General features: G+C 53.8%; 3 protein-coding genes across 3 annotated transcripts; all 3 read right to left on the reverse strand.

Annotated features, from left to right (window-relative positions):
- Window positions 1–3048: 3048 nt before the first annotated feature.
- N0V96_010081 (uncharacterized protein) lies at window positions 3049–4947 on the reverse strand (the record flags this gene model as incomplete). The annotated part of the gene is made up of 5 exons (XM_065758838.1): window positions 3049–3472; window positions 3535–3654; window positions 3758–3795; window positions 4070–4102; window positions 4594–4947. 5 exons carry the CDS (start codon window positions 4945–4947, stop codon window positions 3049–3051), a joined length of 969 nt encoding a protein of 322 aa, XP_065612605.1.
- A 2625-nt stretch (window positions 4948–7572) lies between these two features.
- On the reverse strand, window positions 7573–11365 carry N0V96_010082 (uncharacterized protein; the record flags this gene model as incomplete). Its single annotated transcript, XM_053197455.2, has 7 exons — window positions 7573–8206; window positions 8273–9024; window positions 9167–9517; window positions 9615–9753; window positions 9821–10149; window positions 10265–11150; window positions 11214–11365. The coding sequence occupies 7 exons, from the start codon at window positions 11363–11365 to the stop codon at window positions 7573–7575; spliced, it is 3243 nt and encodes a 1080-aa protein (XP_053045159.2).
- A 1049-nt stretch (window positions 11366–12414) lies between these two features.
- On the reverse strand, window positions 12415–14314 carry N0V96_010083 (uncharacterized protein; the record flags this gene model as incomplete). The annotated part of the gene is made up of 7 exons (XM_065758839.1): window positions 12415–12444; window positions 12500–13057; window positions 13127–13206; window positions 13267–13565; window positions 13643–13866; window positions 13930–13983; window positions 14030–14314. The coding sequence occupies 7 exons, from the start codon at window positions 14312–14314 to the stop codon at window positions 12415–12417; spliced, it is 1530 nt and encodes a 509-aa protein (XP_065612606.1).
- Between the last annotated feature and the right edge of the window lie 853 nt (window positions 14315–15167).

The following is a 15167-nucleotide window of genomic DNA, read 5'->3' on the forward strand; positions in this document are numbered from 1 at the left end:
GTGTCGGATGTGAATGAAGTCGAATTTCGTGGACCATGTCCAGTCCTTTTCGATATCGTCGACTTCGAAACTGCAATTTGGGGGAACGCTGGAAACCCGCCGCGCCTCTCATAAGCCAAAACTCGCGTGAAGGGGGGCAAAAAGAAAAGGGGCCAGAAGACAGAGACGTACAAACCAGGTTGAATAGGACTCAAATCGACGCCAACAACCTGCATTGAGAAAAAAGAAGAGTCAGCTCCGGTGTTGCTCACACATGTATACTCAAAACTCATTGAGAATATCCATTAATGAGAAGGGGAGGAGCTCATACGGTTGCTGAGGGATGCGTTTCGGCTGCAGGAAGACGTCAGTAAATCCAACATGGCAATACAAGGGTTCAATATGGGATGAAGGGAATGGGGGGATAATTGCCCTGGGCTTTCCGTACCGTAGTCTATCGCCCAAATGCCAGTCCCGGTTCCGATATCCAGGACCGCGTTGGCGCCCATGACCTTTGGGCACATGCATAACTTGCCATCAAACGTCAAGCGCCAGAGGTGATGTGTGAGGTCTGTTTGTTGCCGCTTGTTTGTTAGTTACCTGCGTCAGTCGCCTTTTTGCTTGGGCGACCCTGAACTTGCCTAGGCGATCTTGTTCTAGCTGTAGGGCCGAATTGTCAGCTGAAGCTGAGGCAGGTGGTAGCTCTCCCGTAGCGATGAATCTACAGCAGAGAAGAGGAGAGATGGAGAGGAAGGGGGGTCTGGACAAACCTCGTCGTTGGGCAGGATATAAGCTACGAACCCAAGCCAAGTCAGTCAACGAATCCCAACTAGAACGAGATTCCGGGTCACCATCATCGGAATCTTTAATCAATTTCGAAACACGAAAAAACTCACTTCCATCGCTGAGAGCGTGGTACCTGCGCCCATTCTCCCTCCGATACTGGCGAATGCTCGATCGCAGTGAGCTCAGGGAGGTTGCTCTGGACTACGACAGAGAAAAAAGATAAAAAGAAATTAGTTTCAAGCCTTTCAAGACCAGACGGGGAGGAAGTGCCAACGAACTTCTTCACCCCAAGTGTCATCATCGTAGCGAGGATCGTGGGGTTCCTGTTATTTTTCATTGTAAGCCTCAGAATATGGTAAGGGGGGGAAAAGGTATAGACAGATTTGAGATTAGAGAAAAACGCTGGAAAATAGAAGAGCAGAATAGGGTTCTCAGAACGAAAACAAATTAGTGACATACGGCTTCGACTTCTTGAGGAGGATAATGAGTAGGCACAGCATGCGGCTGAGCAGTCGCAGCAACGTGAGTCGGTTGTGGAAGAGGTGCCGGCGCGGCCGCGGCGTGAGGGGTTTGTTCCGCCGGCGCGCTGGCCTCTCGCGTATCGACGCTATCGGCCATCTCTGCACGACTGACTCTGTCTTCACCCCTTGTCGTATCCGAAAGTGCGGGATTCCTGTTCTCAGTCACCTTCTACACTTTGTACGAGTTCGTCCTCGTGACTGGCAAGTTACTCTGAAGCGAGAGGTATCAAAAGAAAAGAACGAGACCGAAAAGAGAGAGAGAGAGAGAGAGAAGGGGGGATAAAGGAAGGGCGGGGTGGGAAAGTAGGAAGAGAAGCTGGTCGCGGCCATCAATCTACCCTTTAAATCCCATTTTCAATGGGATTGCTTACCCATGCCCAACGAACCCCCTCATCCATCTCCTCCTTCTCATCTTGGTTTCCCCTTCTCCGTAAGGTACTATGATAAGTCCCAGTCCCCTCTCCAAGGTAATACGCTAAGGCACGGATACACTCGCGGATGACATGACATCCACCAAAAAGCCCCACTACCTTACCTCCTTAGCCTGGCAAGCCTGGTTGGTTGGTTGGCAACATTGGTTGGGCGCGTGTGTGCTCGCTCCTCTTGTCTTTGGAAGACCAAAGGTACTCAGGACCCAGCGGGAATCGGCAGCCCAGCCAGCAGATATCGCAGACAACAGACCCGATTGTGTGATTGGACTGGGGTCCTTCTGCTTCGGCATGCATGAAGATGCAAGCAACGTACACTACGGAGTACATTACCCACGCTATCCTTCCCCCTTCCCCCTGCTCCCCAGCGTAGCCCAGCCCTTTGCTGCGATTCGGCCGCAGAGCGGTGGTGGTACGGCGACCCATCCGTTCAGTGTTCCTGCCGCTCACTTACCCACCTTAGTTAGGTACCTGAACTGGTCCTGCATCTACGCAGTACGGAGTCTATGCCGACCGTTTTCAGTCCTCCATTGGCGTCGTCGCTTAAGCGCTACGAAAGATTGTGGAGTTTTTTTTCTCCATTGGTGTGTACTTTAGTGGTATAGGTACAGCGTATTCTAGCATACCTGTTCGTGTCTGTCTCGTTCGGGGAAGGGCGGGGCGGGAGGCGGCCGGGAGAGAGTCCTGGGTAAATAGTACTTACACCAAGAATAGGATTCATCTCGTGGGAACTGTTGGAGCTTCGATGAATGTTTTTCAACAATCTCACCCCAGCAGAGCGGCTCAAATGGGACAAACGGAAAGGAGACCAAGGCGTGTAAATCCCCCTGATCAACTATATTGTTATTATGCCTGCCTTGCGTAGCTTGCGCTTGAAAAAAAAGGGCAAGCTTGTTTATGTTGGATTGTAAGAAATCAAAATAATCTCATCGCGGCGCTATGTAATTGGTTGGGGGGTATCATCAAGTTGCAAAAAAGCGCTCAACTCCAAATTCTCCAATACCGAGGGAGCATATAACAGTCGAGAAAAAGAGAACCGCCTGTCTGCCCGTTGACCAAAGTCGGAGAAACGTAAATTCAATCCCTGGCGCAAAGCAAAATGAGCCTCGCTTTCCCGGCTAGGTGAACCAGCATTTCGTGGTGCTTCTCCCATGATTAGAGAGTGGGGAAATGAAAAGAAGAAAAAAATCTCTGCCATCACACGGCGTGGAATGGTTTCTGCCCATACACGAAATACCTACCAAAGATGAAGAGTTAGCCAAAAAAGAGAGGAAAAAGAAAAATTTTACTCCGTGCTAAAGCTGAGAGGGCGAAAATGAAGGGGAAAACAAAACTTACACCTCCCAGTAACCATGCACCCTGGCCTCCCTCAACTCGGTCTTGATCTCTTCGCAAAACTCGAGTACCTCGGAACGACTCCATCCCAGCACGCCCGTCCCCAGCTTGAGGATCGAGGCCTCGAGGCCCGCGAGGCTGCCGGCCTGCACCCACCAGCCCAGGGCGCGCATCTTGGGGTCCCAGGACCAGGGGCTCACCGGCCAAACCCGCTTCTTCTCCACCACGGCCTCGAAACCGGCCTCCTCGAGCATCGCCTTGAAGTGGCGGGGCGCGTCGATGGGGCGGCCGATGGCCGACGTGGCCTCCATCAGCATGGCGGACCACCGGGCGATGGCGCTGGTCGGGGGCATGGTGTTGTCGGGGCAGAGGATGGGGAAGGCGTTGTCGTGGAGCTCGATGAAGCCGCCTGGCTCGAGGTGGCTGGAGGCTGTCATTAGTGTGCTGCAATTTGGAAATATAGGCATGAGTTTGTGCTCGCTCACTTGAAGGCGCGCGCAAGGAAGTCGGGCCAGCTTGCGAAACATGCGTTCATGTGTCGGACAAAGATAAAGTCAAAGTAGTCGGGCCACACCCACTCCCTCTCTACGTCGTCGATTTCGAAGCTGCAGTTGGCGGGGACACTTTTCACAAGCATGGCATGTCAGCATGTCTGTTTCAATGTACGCGTTTGTTGAGTTTCTCGGCCAAGGAGGAACCAAAACCTACCTGTGAGGTTGAATGGGACTAATGTCGACACCAATAACCTGTTTTTCCGTTAAAAATATACAAAGTCAGCCAAGATACTAGATAGTGAGAAGATAGGCCATCTAGCCATTCGCTTGCTCATACGTACTTCAGCCTCGGCGCGCATATCGGCTGAGGATTGAGTTAGTCGGTTGTGATCAAAGGTGCTCCAGGTAGATGGAAGCTTTTACAGCATGCACTCACCAAACGCAATGGCCCAGACGCCGGTACCCGTTCCAACATCGAGGACTCTCCTGGCGCGCTTCCTTTTGGGACAAAAGCAGAGCACCTCACCTGACGTTCGTAGCCAGCACTGATGTTGCAAATCTGAAGGGAGAAAAATGAGTTGAGCTCAAAACGGACGGAAGACAAGACCGAGGGTCTTGATGAGCCAAATTTACCTAAGCGGTCCTGCTCCTTCTGTTTAGGGTAAAGAGAAAGACATTAGTTGACGGTGATTACCTCAAAAGGCCAAAAAAAAAAAGGCGGCAGAGAGGAGAAAACAAACAAGATCATTGGGAAGGGGATATTCTGCAAAGAATGGGTTAGTCATTGGATGAGACATGTATACAGTATGTGATGTGGGCACCACTTACGCTGGTCTCGAGCACTATTGTATGTTCGGCCATTTTCTTCTATGAACAACGTTGTTGCATATTCCGGGGTAATGGAATGCAATGACGGAACGAAGCCAACAAAAGGGCCGGTGGCCTTGAAGGTTGACGAAGAGAAAAGGTCAGCAGGCGGCACAGCACGGCATGACACACGCGGGCGGGGAAACAGTTGGGAGTAAGGTGAAAAGAACATGGATGACATACCGGCGGCGCCGCGGGAGCATCGATGGAAATTTCGGATTCGTTGTCGGACGCAACCTGGTTCCCATTCTCATGGTCGTTCTCGTCGGCGGTATGCGCAGCCTCGGTCTCGTGAAGCGAGTCGCGATCAGAAGCACCGGCGTCGCTCACGGCCGAGACCCCCGGAGCAACATCGCCCGCCGTCGCCGTGTCATGAATGGTTGCAGGCAGAGGAAGCGACAGCGGCGGCGGCATTTGTGCTCTGCCATGGACGAAATCCTGAATCAGCAACGCCATGGTCTGCTCGAGGGTGAGGGTGGGCAGAGCGTCCTCGTCCTGACTGGCCTCTGCGTGGCCGGAGCCGCTGGCGTCGGACATTGTCGCGCACGCCCTCGGCCGGGGAAGCCCGACGGCAAAAGAACAAAGTGTAGGAAACGAAGTGCGAGGTGTGTCGCGCGCGCGCGCGTGATGGCGGCATGAAAGGTTGAAATGAAGAGGCGGACGAGAACCAGCTGGCGGAGGTTTGAAGGGGGAGAAGAGAGAGAGAGAGAGAGAGAGAGGTTAATTTTTATGTTTCAAAGTCTGAGCCTTGTTCGTGCTCCTCCCACTCCCCGCCTTCGTCTTCGCCTTCTCCCCCTTCCCTTCCCTTCCCTTCTCCGAGTCCCATGTCCTTTGGCGAGGTGAGGTACCTGGCACCGTATGGGATCCCTGGAGGGGTGTAAGGTACGGACTATGGTTGGGTGTACCGAGTACTCTTCTGGTTGTCCACCTTGGCTTAGGTACCTCAGGTACTCCGTAGGGCGATAGGTGCTCCTTTCTGCTGTTGGCGGCCCAAAAGTGACCTAAAGACTCCCCGCTGAACCAAACGAACGGGGCCCCCCTCCCCACCAGTTAGTCGCTGCTGGAACTCTGTTGGAACCAGGGTACAAACATTTGGCAGTGTTTTTCTCGCAGCACCCAGGGGGGGGGGGGACGGTTGGTGCAGTGCCCAGCCACTATCGTGCAGCCACTGTTGGGAGAGGGGACCAGAAACACTCACCCCCGGTCTCCCCTCCCCCCTTTCCGCCCTCCCCGGGCTGGACGTGATTGGTGCTACGCCGCATGCGTGGGCTCATTCGTGCATTTTTCTCTCGCAGCGGGCGCGAGAGAGCGAGAGAAGGAGAGAGTGGGGAGGCCGATTTTACCAGTGAATCTCAGCTTCTGGCAGACCCGGGGGGAACGGCAGATGGGGTATTGATGGTATCCAAGGTAGATACTCTATCCGTAGGTACTCTAGTTTTACAAACTTGACTGATGGGCGTTGGTTCCTTGGTTTGTGTGCTTGTTTGCTTGTTTGCTTGTTTGTTGCAATGCACATGTGGTGTCAATGGTACCACTCCTGTTCCAACGCCGTTCCAACCCGCTGAAGCGACGAATTCGGTGGTTGGGCTTCCGAAACCGCCTGCTGGGGTCACACTTATATATGTGTATATATGAACATACAAACATATATAGGGTCATATGCTGTTGGTCACAACATGTCACCAATTTCATTTCTAGTAGTGGATTTTGACGATAACGGGGGAAGCGAGTGCTCAAGTTGAGCACCAAACCAACACCGAGGCGCAGACGACCCAACCCGTAACTCTCAACTTCCAACACACAATTCGCAACTCTTGCCCCTTTGAGTCTCGTCAAAGGCCTCAAGTTCCAACGTACAGATACCTGGTTGTCTTTGAAAGCCAGGCTTCATCGTCGCTGGCGGGATCCCGCGTTGCCCGTGTAGCTAGTTGGGTTCGTGACACAGAGCAAGTTGATAAAAGACGTCAACTTGACCCTATCACGAATACTCTGTGCCACAATACTGACAGGTGCATGAATGAACAAAACAAACCTTCAACTGAAATTCTTCAAGCACCTACCCGCGTCCCACCGTCAATCCGGGGGTGGACGTGACACAGCATGGCCATTGCCGCCTGTGGCCCCCTGGGCTGACAATTCCACGCCACAATCCGCGCCCACGGCTTCGGGTCCGGGTCTACGCAGTAGCTCTAGCTCTAGGTAGCTCTAGGTAGCTCTAGGTAGCTCTAGGTCTACCGGTAATTATTAGGTGCCAGGCCCTCGTGCCACACACGCGGGCCGCACCCACGCCTTGTTTCAACTCCATCTGCACCCTACTTTACCTACTAACAAACAAACAAACATGCAAGTATTCAATGTTTGCCCACCTTGCGGCTTCTTGGCGTAAGCTTCTCTGGGTCTTCCTCAAGTGTGGGGGGGGGGGGGGTTTCTTCTATTACTTGTTCTAGGCATTTTGCCAGCACCGAGGTTGACACCGAGGAGACCGTGACCTGATTGGGCTGCGCCTGTGTCACTATGGCTGGACAACTTGACCTTTGTGGCATTCATCACGACTCCTCTCCCGATGCTTTTCTTCAATCTTTATCACGCAACATCTACTTTCATACTAACATATCACGCTGGCAATTCTCATCTGCAGTGCGGAGGCATACATGTACCTCCTACGACCATGGCCATGATGACCATCAGCCCAGGCTTAGATGTTTGGGGTGAAACTACATCACCGCCACACTCGGCCATCGCAATGCGTATGTATCTTGGTCAGACCGCAATATCACCTCATTCATACAAATTTCGAGTCATTTATACCCTCACCGGCCGAGTTCTACTAAGAGCGACAAAAGACAAGTGGTCAAAAGTCCACCATCTGTTGCCCAGCTTATGAACCAAACCGTCCTCTTGAGCCATCCACAGGAAGGCCAATATATCTAAACCTCGAAGCCAATCTTGGGAAGAAATACAAACATCTATCGCCCACTCATGTTGCCTGCATTGGTCTCTTCAACAAAAGGCCCTTCGCCTTGGACGCGGATGCTCTCGTCGGCAGTGAGCATGGCGAATAATCCAACGCACATCGTCAACATGTAATTGAAAGAATGCTCTCAAATGACAAGAAACAGTAGGATCCTCCCAAAGAAGTCCGTCACCACACCCACAATGCATTCAATCCACCAACTGAAGCCGATACGTCTGAAGTTGAAACGGCCCAAGATCAACTTCGAACCCGCTATCCTCAACACGAACCTCCTCCTCGTCGTCCTCCAGCAGATTCGTCTTGTACACGCTCTTCACAGCCCACTTCGTCACCACCCTCCCCCGTCCACGACCCCCCAAACTCTCATACACACGCACAATCACGCTGCGCCCACCACGAACAGGCAACTCGCCATCGCCAACATCCTCATCATCCTCGCCGCGCTTCACCGTGTCCAACACCAAATTCTCATCCCCGGTCAACGCAACCGCGAAGCTTCCAGCAGCACCACCTCCCGCCTTCGACAACGGAGAATCCACAGACGCAGAGACGATCTTCAGCGGGTTATTGAACTCATACGCCGCCCTCACCGTCTCCGGGCCCAACGGACCCCGATGAGGCAAAATCGCCCACCGAATCGTGTGCCTCCCCATGTCGGCGTTGTCGTCAGGCGCCTTGGACGACCGCAGGAGCGACAGCCTCATCGTGTTGCCGACGGTCGCGAAGCCGTATTTGCTGTCGTTGAGGACGGACACCCCGTACCCGTATTCCGAGAGGTCCGCGTACTTGTGGCAGCAGACTTCGAACTTGGCCATGTCCCAGCTACGTACCCGTGATTAGTTATCGCATCTCGGTAGTAGGGTGTGAGTCGCAAAGAGGATGACTTACGACGTGTTGTAGTGCGTCGGCCGCCGAATAACCCCAAACTGCGTATCGTACGACGCCTCGTGATGCCGCACATCAACCGGGAACTCAACCTTGAGAAACTTCATCGTCTCATGCCAGTCGACTTCCGCAGTACACTCCACGCCCACGCCCGCACTCGCGCTCTCATCAACCACCGCAGCAAGACTGATCACCGTCCTCACAGAACTGACCTCGCTGATCCGCGTCTCCGTAACAACACTCACCCTCAAAGGCGACGCCTCCAGCACACTCGTCCGCCCGCCGCGCACCTCCTCTCTTGTCTCGAGGTGGAAAACCTCCACGTCCCACGCCTGCCAGTAAATAGGCTTGTCATCAAAGATGACGAGCTGATTTGCCCTGCCGCTGCCGGGGGCGAGGACCTCGCGGTTGGCGGCGCGGCGGTCGAGGAGGGAGGTGATGGTGCCGGATTCGACTGTTACTGTGAAGTGGCTGTTTTCGAGGACGAAGATGCCTTCAGAGACTTCCTCGACTGTTACGAGGGGTTTGGTGGTCTCCGTTTGGGTGATTTCCTCGGTGGCGATGAGGGTTCCGGTGCCGTTGGCGATGAAGCCTTTGCCGTTGGTGGTGAGAACTTCCTTTCGAGGCCATCCTAGGGTGTTGAGGGCTACTAGCCTCTCGGATCCGGTTGTGTTCTCGCTGACGTCGTTGATCTCGAGTACGCTGTAAATGTCTCTCAAAATCGTGTTGCCGATACTAAAGACATTCGCATAAACCTAGACGCAGAGAAGCCACTTGTAAGCCAAACATGTTCCCGACGCACTTATCAGGAAGACTGCAACGCACCTTATCCGAATCATCATAGCACATCCCAATAGCAGTCCCAGGAAGACAATCATGAAACTGACAAAGTAGCACCCCCTCCCACATCTCGTCCAACTCCTTCTTCGGGTACCTATACCCCTTGTCCTCCACAGACGCAATCGTCGCCAACAGCTCCACATCCCTGAGGAGAATCTCCGCCTTTCTGTTATTCAGCTTCGTCTGCGCTTGCGTAGTATACACCCCGCGATGCAGCTCAAAGTACAGCTCGCCGTGCCACGTGGGGAACGTATGAGCCTTACTCTCGAGGCGGTCAAAGAAGTCGTCTGGGGTGCCGCCGGAGTGGACGCGCGGGAGGAGGCCCGTTGTGTCGGCGAGACCGCGGAGGCGGCGGAGGGATTCGAGTTGGGGACGGGTTGGGCCGCCGCCGCCGTCGCCTTTGCCGAACTGTGGTGCTGGGGTTAGATTACGTGGGTAGAGAGTTGGTTGCTGTGACAAGGGGCTCTTCTATCGAGGATGGTGACTTTGGGAAGATGGTACTTACAACTAGGAGAGAGGTGTGATCTTGGTCCAGAGACTTGTGCTGCGTCATACTACGCTTCACGTCCCCAAACGTCGCGTTGGCGCAGTACGTCCTCGCAGGCGGCATATGACAAATAACCTGGCTCCCATCAAGAGCAACCCTAAGACACAGCCATCAGCACTCTCTCACTCTACCCACAAGTACATAGGGAATAAGGACCAGCATACCAGTTGAACGTAGTATGAGGAAACTCATTCATATTATTAAAGCAAATCTTCTGCGTCAGGAACCGGTTCATCCCGGCCTGCCGACACAGCTGCGGCATCTGGCTCGACTGGCCAAAGGTGTCCGGCAGCCAGCACGTCGTCGAGCGCCGGCCGAAATTGCTCTCGAAGAAGCGCTGGCCAAAGAGGAACTGCCGTATCAGGGATTCGCCGCTCGGGATATTGGTGTCGTGCTCGACCCAGCAGCCGCCGATGGGGTGGAACTGGCCGGCTGCGACTTTGGACTTGACGCGGGTCCAGGCGTGGGGGTAGAATTGTTTGAGCCATTTGAACTACGGGCAAGTCAGTTTTGATTTCATTAAGTAGTTGCCTCGGGAACTGGAGTCGGGGATTGGAGTAAAGGGATCGAGAGTCGTGGGACTAGGACTTCATGAGCTTAATACGCACCTGCTGAGCCTGCGAACAGGCAAAGTTCAGCTCGGGATACCGATCCATCAAGTCGCACTGATTCAACCACGACCTCGCAACCTTGCGCTTCGTCTCCTCCCAAGGCCACAACCAGCACGTGTCAATATGACAATGCCCAATCGCGTAGACGCTCGCCCCCTTTTCACCGGCGACATCAAATACCCGCGCCGAATCGACATTAGGCCCCAAATACTCCTCCGCAATCTTCCTGCTCTTCACAATCGACGCCCGGTCACCGACCCGAAACGTGTTAATGATCCTCGTCGCAACATTCAGCGCCTCATGCTGCTCCCACGAGTCCTCAGGGAACTCCTCCGCCGCCTGATGGATGACGGTGATATCCGCATGCAACGCCCTCGCCTGCAAATCCACGCCCACAATCTCGGCTTTCGTCAAGGTGAAGATCTTATTCGGGTCAGGAGGTTGAATCGCGTCCCCGTTGGCATTATTCTTGAAAATCGGCTCGCCCGCCGCGTTGGTGAGCATCCCGTTACACGCCATCTCCAGATAGAAAACATGCTCCTCCCCGTCTTTGAACGCCTCGGGGAGAATCCACTCGATGCGTTCGCCGCGGCCCGTGAGGCCTTGCAGGGGCTCGCCGGGCGAGGTCCAGACTGTTGCTTCGTTGCTGCAGTCCCAGTGGAGTTCGAGGTGGTCCATCTGGCGCATGTCCTCTGGGATCGTTACGCGGACGCGGAACCAGTGCGTTGACCAGGACGGACCGAATGCGTCGCCTACTTTGGAAGGGGTGTAGTCGTTTGTCGAGGCTGTGGCGTCGGCGAAGGGTGGGCGGGTGAGGCCTGGGCTGTGCCATACTGAGAGGGCGATGACTGAGGGGTCGGAGCGGACTGCGAGGTGCATCATGCTGCGGACGAATTGTTTAGCGTTCCTTACAGAATGATGCGAGTTGTTGAGGGGGTAGACTCACGAGAGCAGATTGACCTTCTCCCATTGTCCTGGCGAGTAGAAGTTCGCCGTGCGGTCCCTGTACAGCTTGTTGGCTCTCTTCCCGACGGGCACTGGTGCCCGTAGCGGATATGAGGACGAGCCGCTGCCGCCATGTCCATCTAGACCGCACATTATGAAGGGCTGTTCTGATGATGGACTCTAAGCTGATTCAGTGCACTTGTCGAATCTTCTTAACTCCCACGCCCAAGTATGAAAACCCAGCAACAAGCGTCTATCGTGGTAGAAAGAAGCCAAACCGTAACGTGGGACACACAGCTTTCTTACAGACAACAAGAAATGCTGCCTCCCGGTAGCTTCTCCGCATCATCGGCCGACAACCGGCCGATTTCCTCGTTCAACTGACTCTAACACCCTCCCCGACTGGCTGGGGATTTCGGTGCCGAGGGCAAACCCCCCCACGCGGGAAACAAACTTGGCATAGGGAAAACAACCGGCAATCTTGACCGGAGATTTGCGGTTCTGCCGGCGGGATAATCTCAAAGTTGGAGTCTTGGAGAAGGACGCAACCTCCACGGGTAGGAACCGTCCCAGGCGTCCCAAAGCCGAATCGGGCTGACTGCTTGCTTGTTTGCTTGTTCATACGACAGGGAATTCGTAATTGCCCCGCTTCCAACAACGGGGTTTGGCTTTTAGCATCCTGGATTGGGTCCAATGAAGTGGATGGCATGGGGTTGGGGGATGGGAACATTGTCAGAATTATGGAATCTGGGGGAGGGGCCTGCTGCGAGAGCCTGGGATAATTAAGCTAGACTGGGGTCATGGCCGGGAGAATGAGGGGGTAGATTGCAACGTTGCGACGATCCCTGTTGGCACATCTCCACAGGAGTGTACAACTATTTCTTTTCCTTTCACAAGCCGTTGTGTATTTTGTATTGGCTCCTTACTGTGCCGCTCTCACAAGCTTTTGCCAAGTTGTGGCCAAGAATTTGATGATTCTAATCTCTATCTTGGGTGCGAAAGTATTTCATAAGTTTGAAGCATCGTTCAATATTTGATGGCTGTGAGCTTCAGTAGTCTAAACCTAGTACGCTAATTACAGAGCAAATATACCCAGTCCTACTGGCCTCACTAGCTAGTGCAATATCTCGCGTTTTTACGGTCCAGAATCCATCACGGTTGATAGAAGGACAACAGACAACATACGTCTGTGAATGAGACCCTTAGTAGTTGTATCTGAAGTTGACGTCCTCCTATGATACAGTTAGCAACGTGACCACTGCAAGAACCTTCAGAACGTATACTTGCCTTGTCCGTCATGTCCTCAAAAGCATGAGAATGCGCCGCATCGGCAACAGCCTCCCCACGCGCAATCTTCCCGTCCCGCAACTTATTCTGCCAAACATAATACGTCCGCAGCGCAAAAAGCACAACCTCCAACAACACAAAGCACCCCAAAATAATCGCCAGCGCCAAAAAGTACCGCGGCGCGTCCTTGGCGCGGAACACCTGCGGACCGATCGAGTTGCCCACGGCCCAAAAGATAAAGTTGCTCGTAATCACGACGCCCTTCTTGGTCTGTCCGGCCACGTTGCGCGTGACGAGCGAGAGTGCGAGACCGCTGCACGCCCAGAAGGAGATCATGATGTAGTAAGCGAGGAGCAGGCCTACTTTCTTGCTGTGCTCGAAGGGGACCGTGAGGAGGACGACGGTGCCGGCGATGGTGGGAACGACGGCGGCCATCATGGCCAAGATTGTTTGCTTGAAGCGTCTGTCGATCCAAGAGGCTGTGAGCATGGTGATGATTTGGAGAATGCCTGTAACGCTTTGGAGGAGCTGGGTTTCCCAGGTGGAGAAACCAAAGGACTGGGCAGGTGTCAGTTTTCATGTCTACTGTGAGCTTATCCTGCTTCTGGCAGATGGTTGGTTAGTTACCTTGATGATGATGTTTGCGAATGCGCCGAGACCTCCAGACGGGAGGGTAGTCAAGAGCTGAATGAGAGCGAACCCATACACTTTGGGAGGCTAGTCAGTCAACTATTCCATGCGGTGTGAAATAACGAGGTCTTCCTCACCTTGAGGATCTTTGAACGCAGCAAAGACCTGCTCCTTGCGCCACTTGCGGTTCTGCAACCCGGTACGATTGGACCGCACGCGCTCCACCATGAGCTTCTTATCCTCCTCGCTGAAGCAGTGCGCCTTCATCGGTGAGTCGGGCATCCACCACATGACGAAGGCGCCCCAGAAGACGGTGATAATACCGTAGGTCATGAAGAGGGCTTGCCAGGATCGGATGGGCGATGAGGAGGGGATGAAGGAGAAGCCAAAGGCCAGGAGGCCGCCAATAATTTGCTGGAGGCCGTTCATCATGTACCTGCGTGTAGTAGGGGGAATCAGCTTCATGTACACCTGCAACTTATCGTATGACCGCGATCGGAATCGTCAACTCACCAGTAGATGGCAGTTGAGGCCTGCTCCTCACGCTTATACCACATGGACGTGAGCAGGACGAAGGTCGGTTGGCAGACTGCCTCGAAACCACCCAAGAAGCCACGGACGATGACCAGACCGACAAAGTTGTGGCATGCCGCGTGGAGGCTGAGCGTCACGCCCCACATGATGATGTTGAACGAGAGCCATTTCGCAATCGGGATCTTCTGGATAATGTAGTTTTCCTGTCAAGTCGCACGTAGGGTCAGCGCGCTGCTTGTCTTTAAAGGGTGAGGGGAAAACCATACGGGATACTCAACGCAAAGAATGACGAGGTAAATGATGGTCGTCAACCACGAGTACTGCTCAATTAGTATGAGATGTGACATTTTGAAGCAACCACTGTACCTGTTGGCCCACAAGACCTGTGTCAGGAATGATGCCCATGATGGACGCGAACGACATTGTCCCCTTGTCCAGCGACTGCATGAAGTAAGTGAAGACCATGACACTCAACACTCGCTTGTCAATCATCCTCTTCAACCTCTTGTTGGTCGCAGCATCGATTTCGATAATCGCCTCGCCAGCGTACTTGGCAACCTCATTGTCGACCTTGTCGTAGTTTGTCCGCTGCTTGCCGTCGGCCACGTCCTCGACCACATGGGGCGCCTCAACAATGTCGGCTTTGCTCATTGTGACTGACGGCTCTTCGACACAGAGGCCCTATTCTGAAATCTTAGGTCGGAGGCTCTGCGTCGCACAGGAATAGGCTCGAGAGGCTTGCTTGGCGCGTCGGACAGCCAAGAGACTATCGAGAAGGGAAGAGGGATGAAGGGAGCACCCTTTTTATCTGGGGGTGGTCAGACCATCTTGAGCTTCCCAAGCTTGGATCAACACCAGACCGGCAAATCCATAGTCTTGGTACAGCCGGGGGTGCCCGTCCACATCCCGTACGTACTTTGGGTATGTTGGTACAGAGACCACGCGACCTTGGGCAGATGCGCACGACTCATCCAGCTATAGCTCCGAAAACCTCGTGAGCCGCTATGCCGCTTGAGGGGTGGTTAACCGCGATAATCGTTACATTTTTCTTATTTCTGTTTGGCTCCCTGTCGTGTTTTGGTCACCTCTCGGCTATTCGACACCGTAGTTTGCCGATGATCATCCCATAAAAACCTGGAGAAAGGGCTCCATTGAGGATTTGCGGAGGCGGGGGTGAGGACCGGGGTGGCGTGCGGGGGAACGAGTCCGGACCGGACACCGGGCCAAGGGTCAAGATGGCGTCGCTAACCAGATGTAGCCTGTTGTGCGGAGAAGCTGTTGTTGTCTTTCGGGAGGGGTAACAATGGTCTACACAGGTTCTGGTTTACCTGAACATTGTCTTTTACATCAGGTAGTTTGCCTACCCGTATGGTATGATCATGGTTTGGGAGATGCAAACACACGGCGGATACTACGACATATTGTCTCAATGGACTGGTAAATACGGAACAGAGGTCCTATAGTAATGCAGGTAACTTCGCCCGGAGATGCCAAGGCGGTAGCG

The sequence above is a fragment of the Colletotrichum fioriniae genome (assembly GCF_027942845.1).
Source record: "Colletotrichum fioriniae strain IMI 355084 chromosome Unknown scaffold_13, whole genome shotgun sequence".
NCBI classification, from domain to species: domain Eukaryota; kingdom Fungi; phylum Ascomycota; class Sordariomycetes; order Glomerellales; family Glomerellaceae; genus Colletotrichum; species Colletotrichum fioriniae.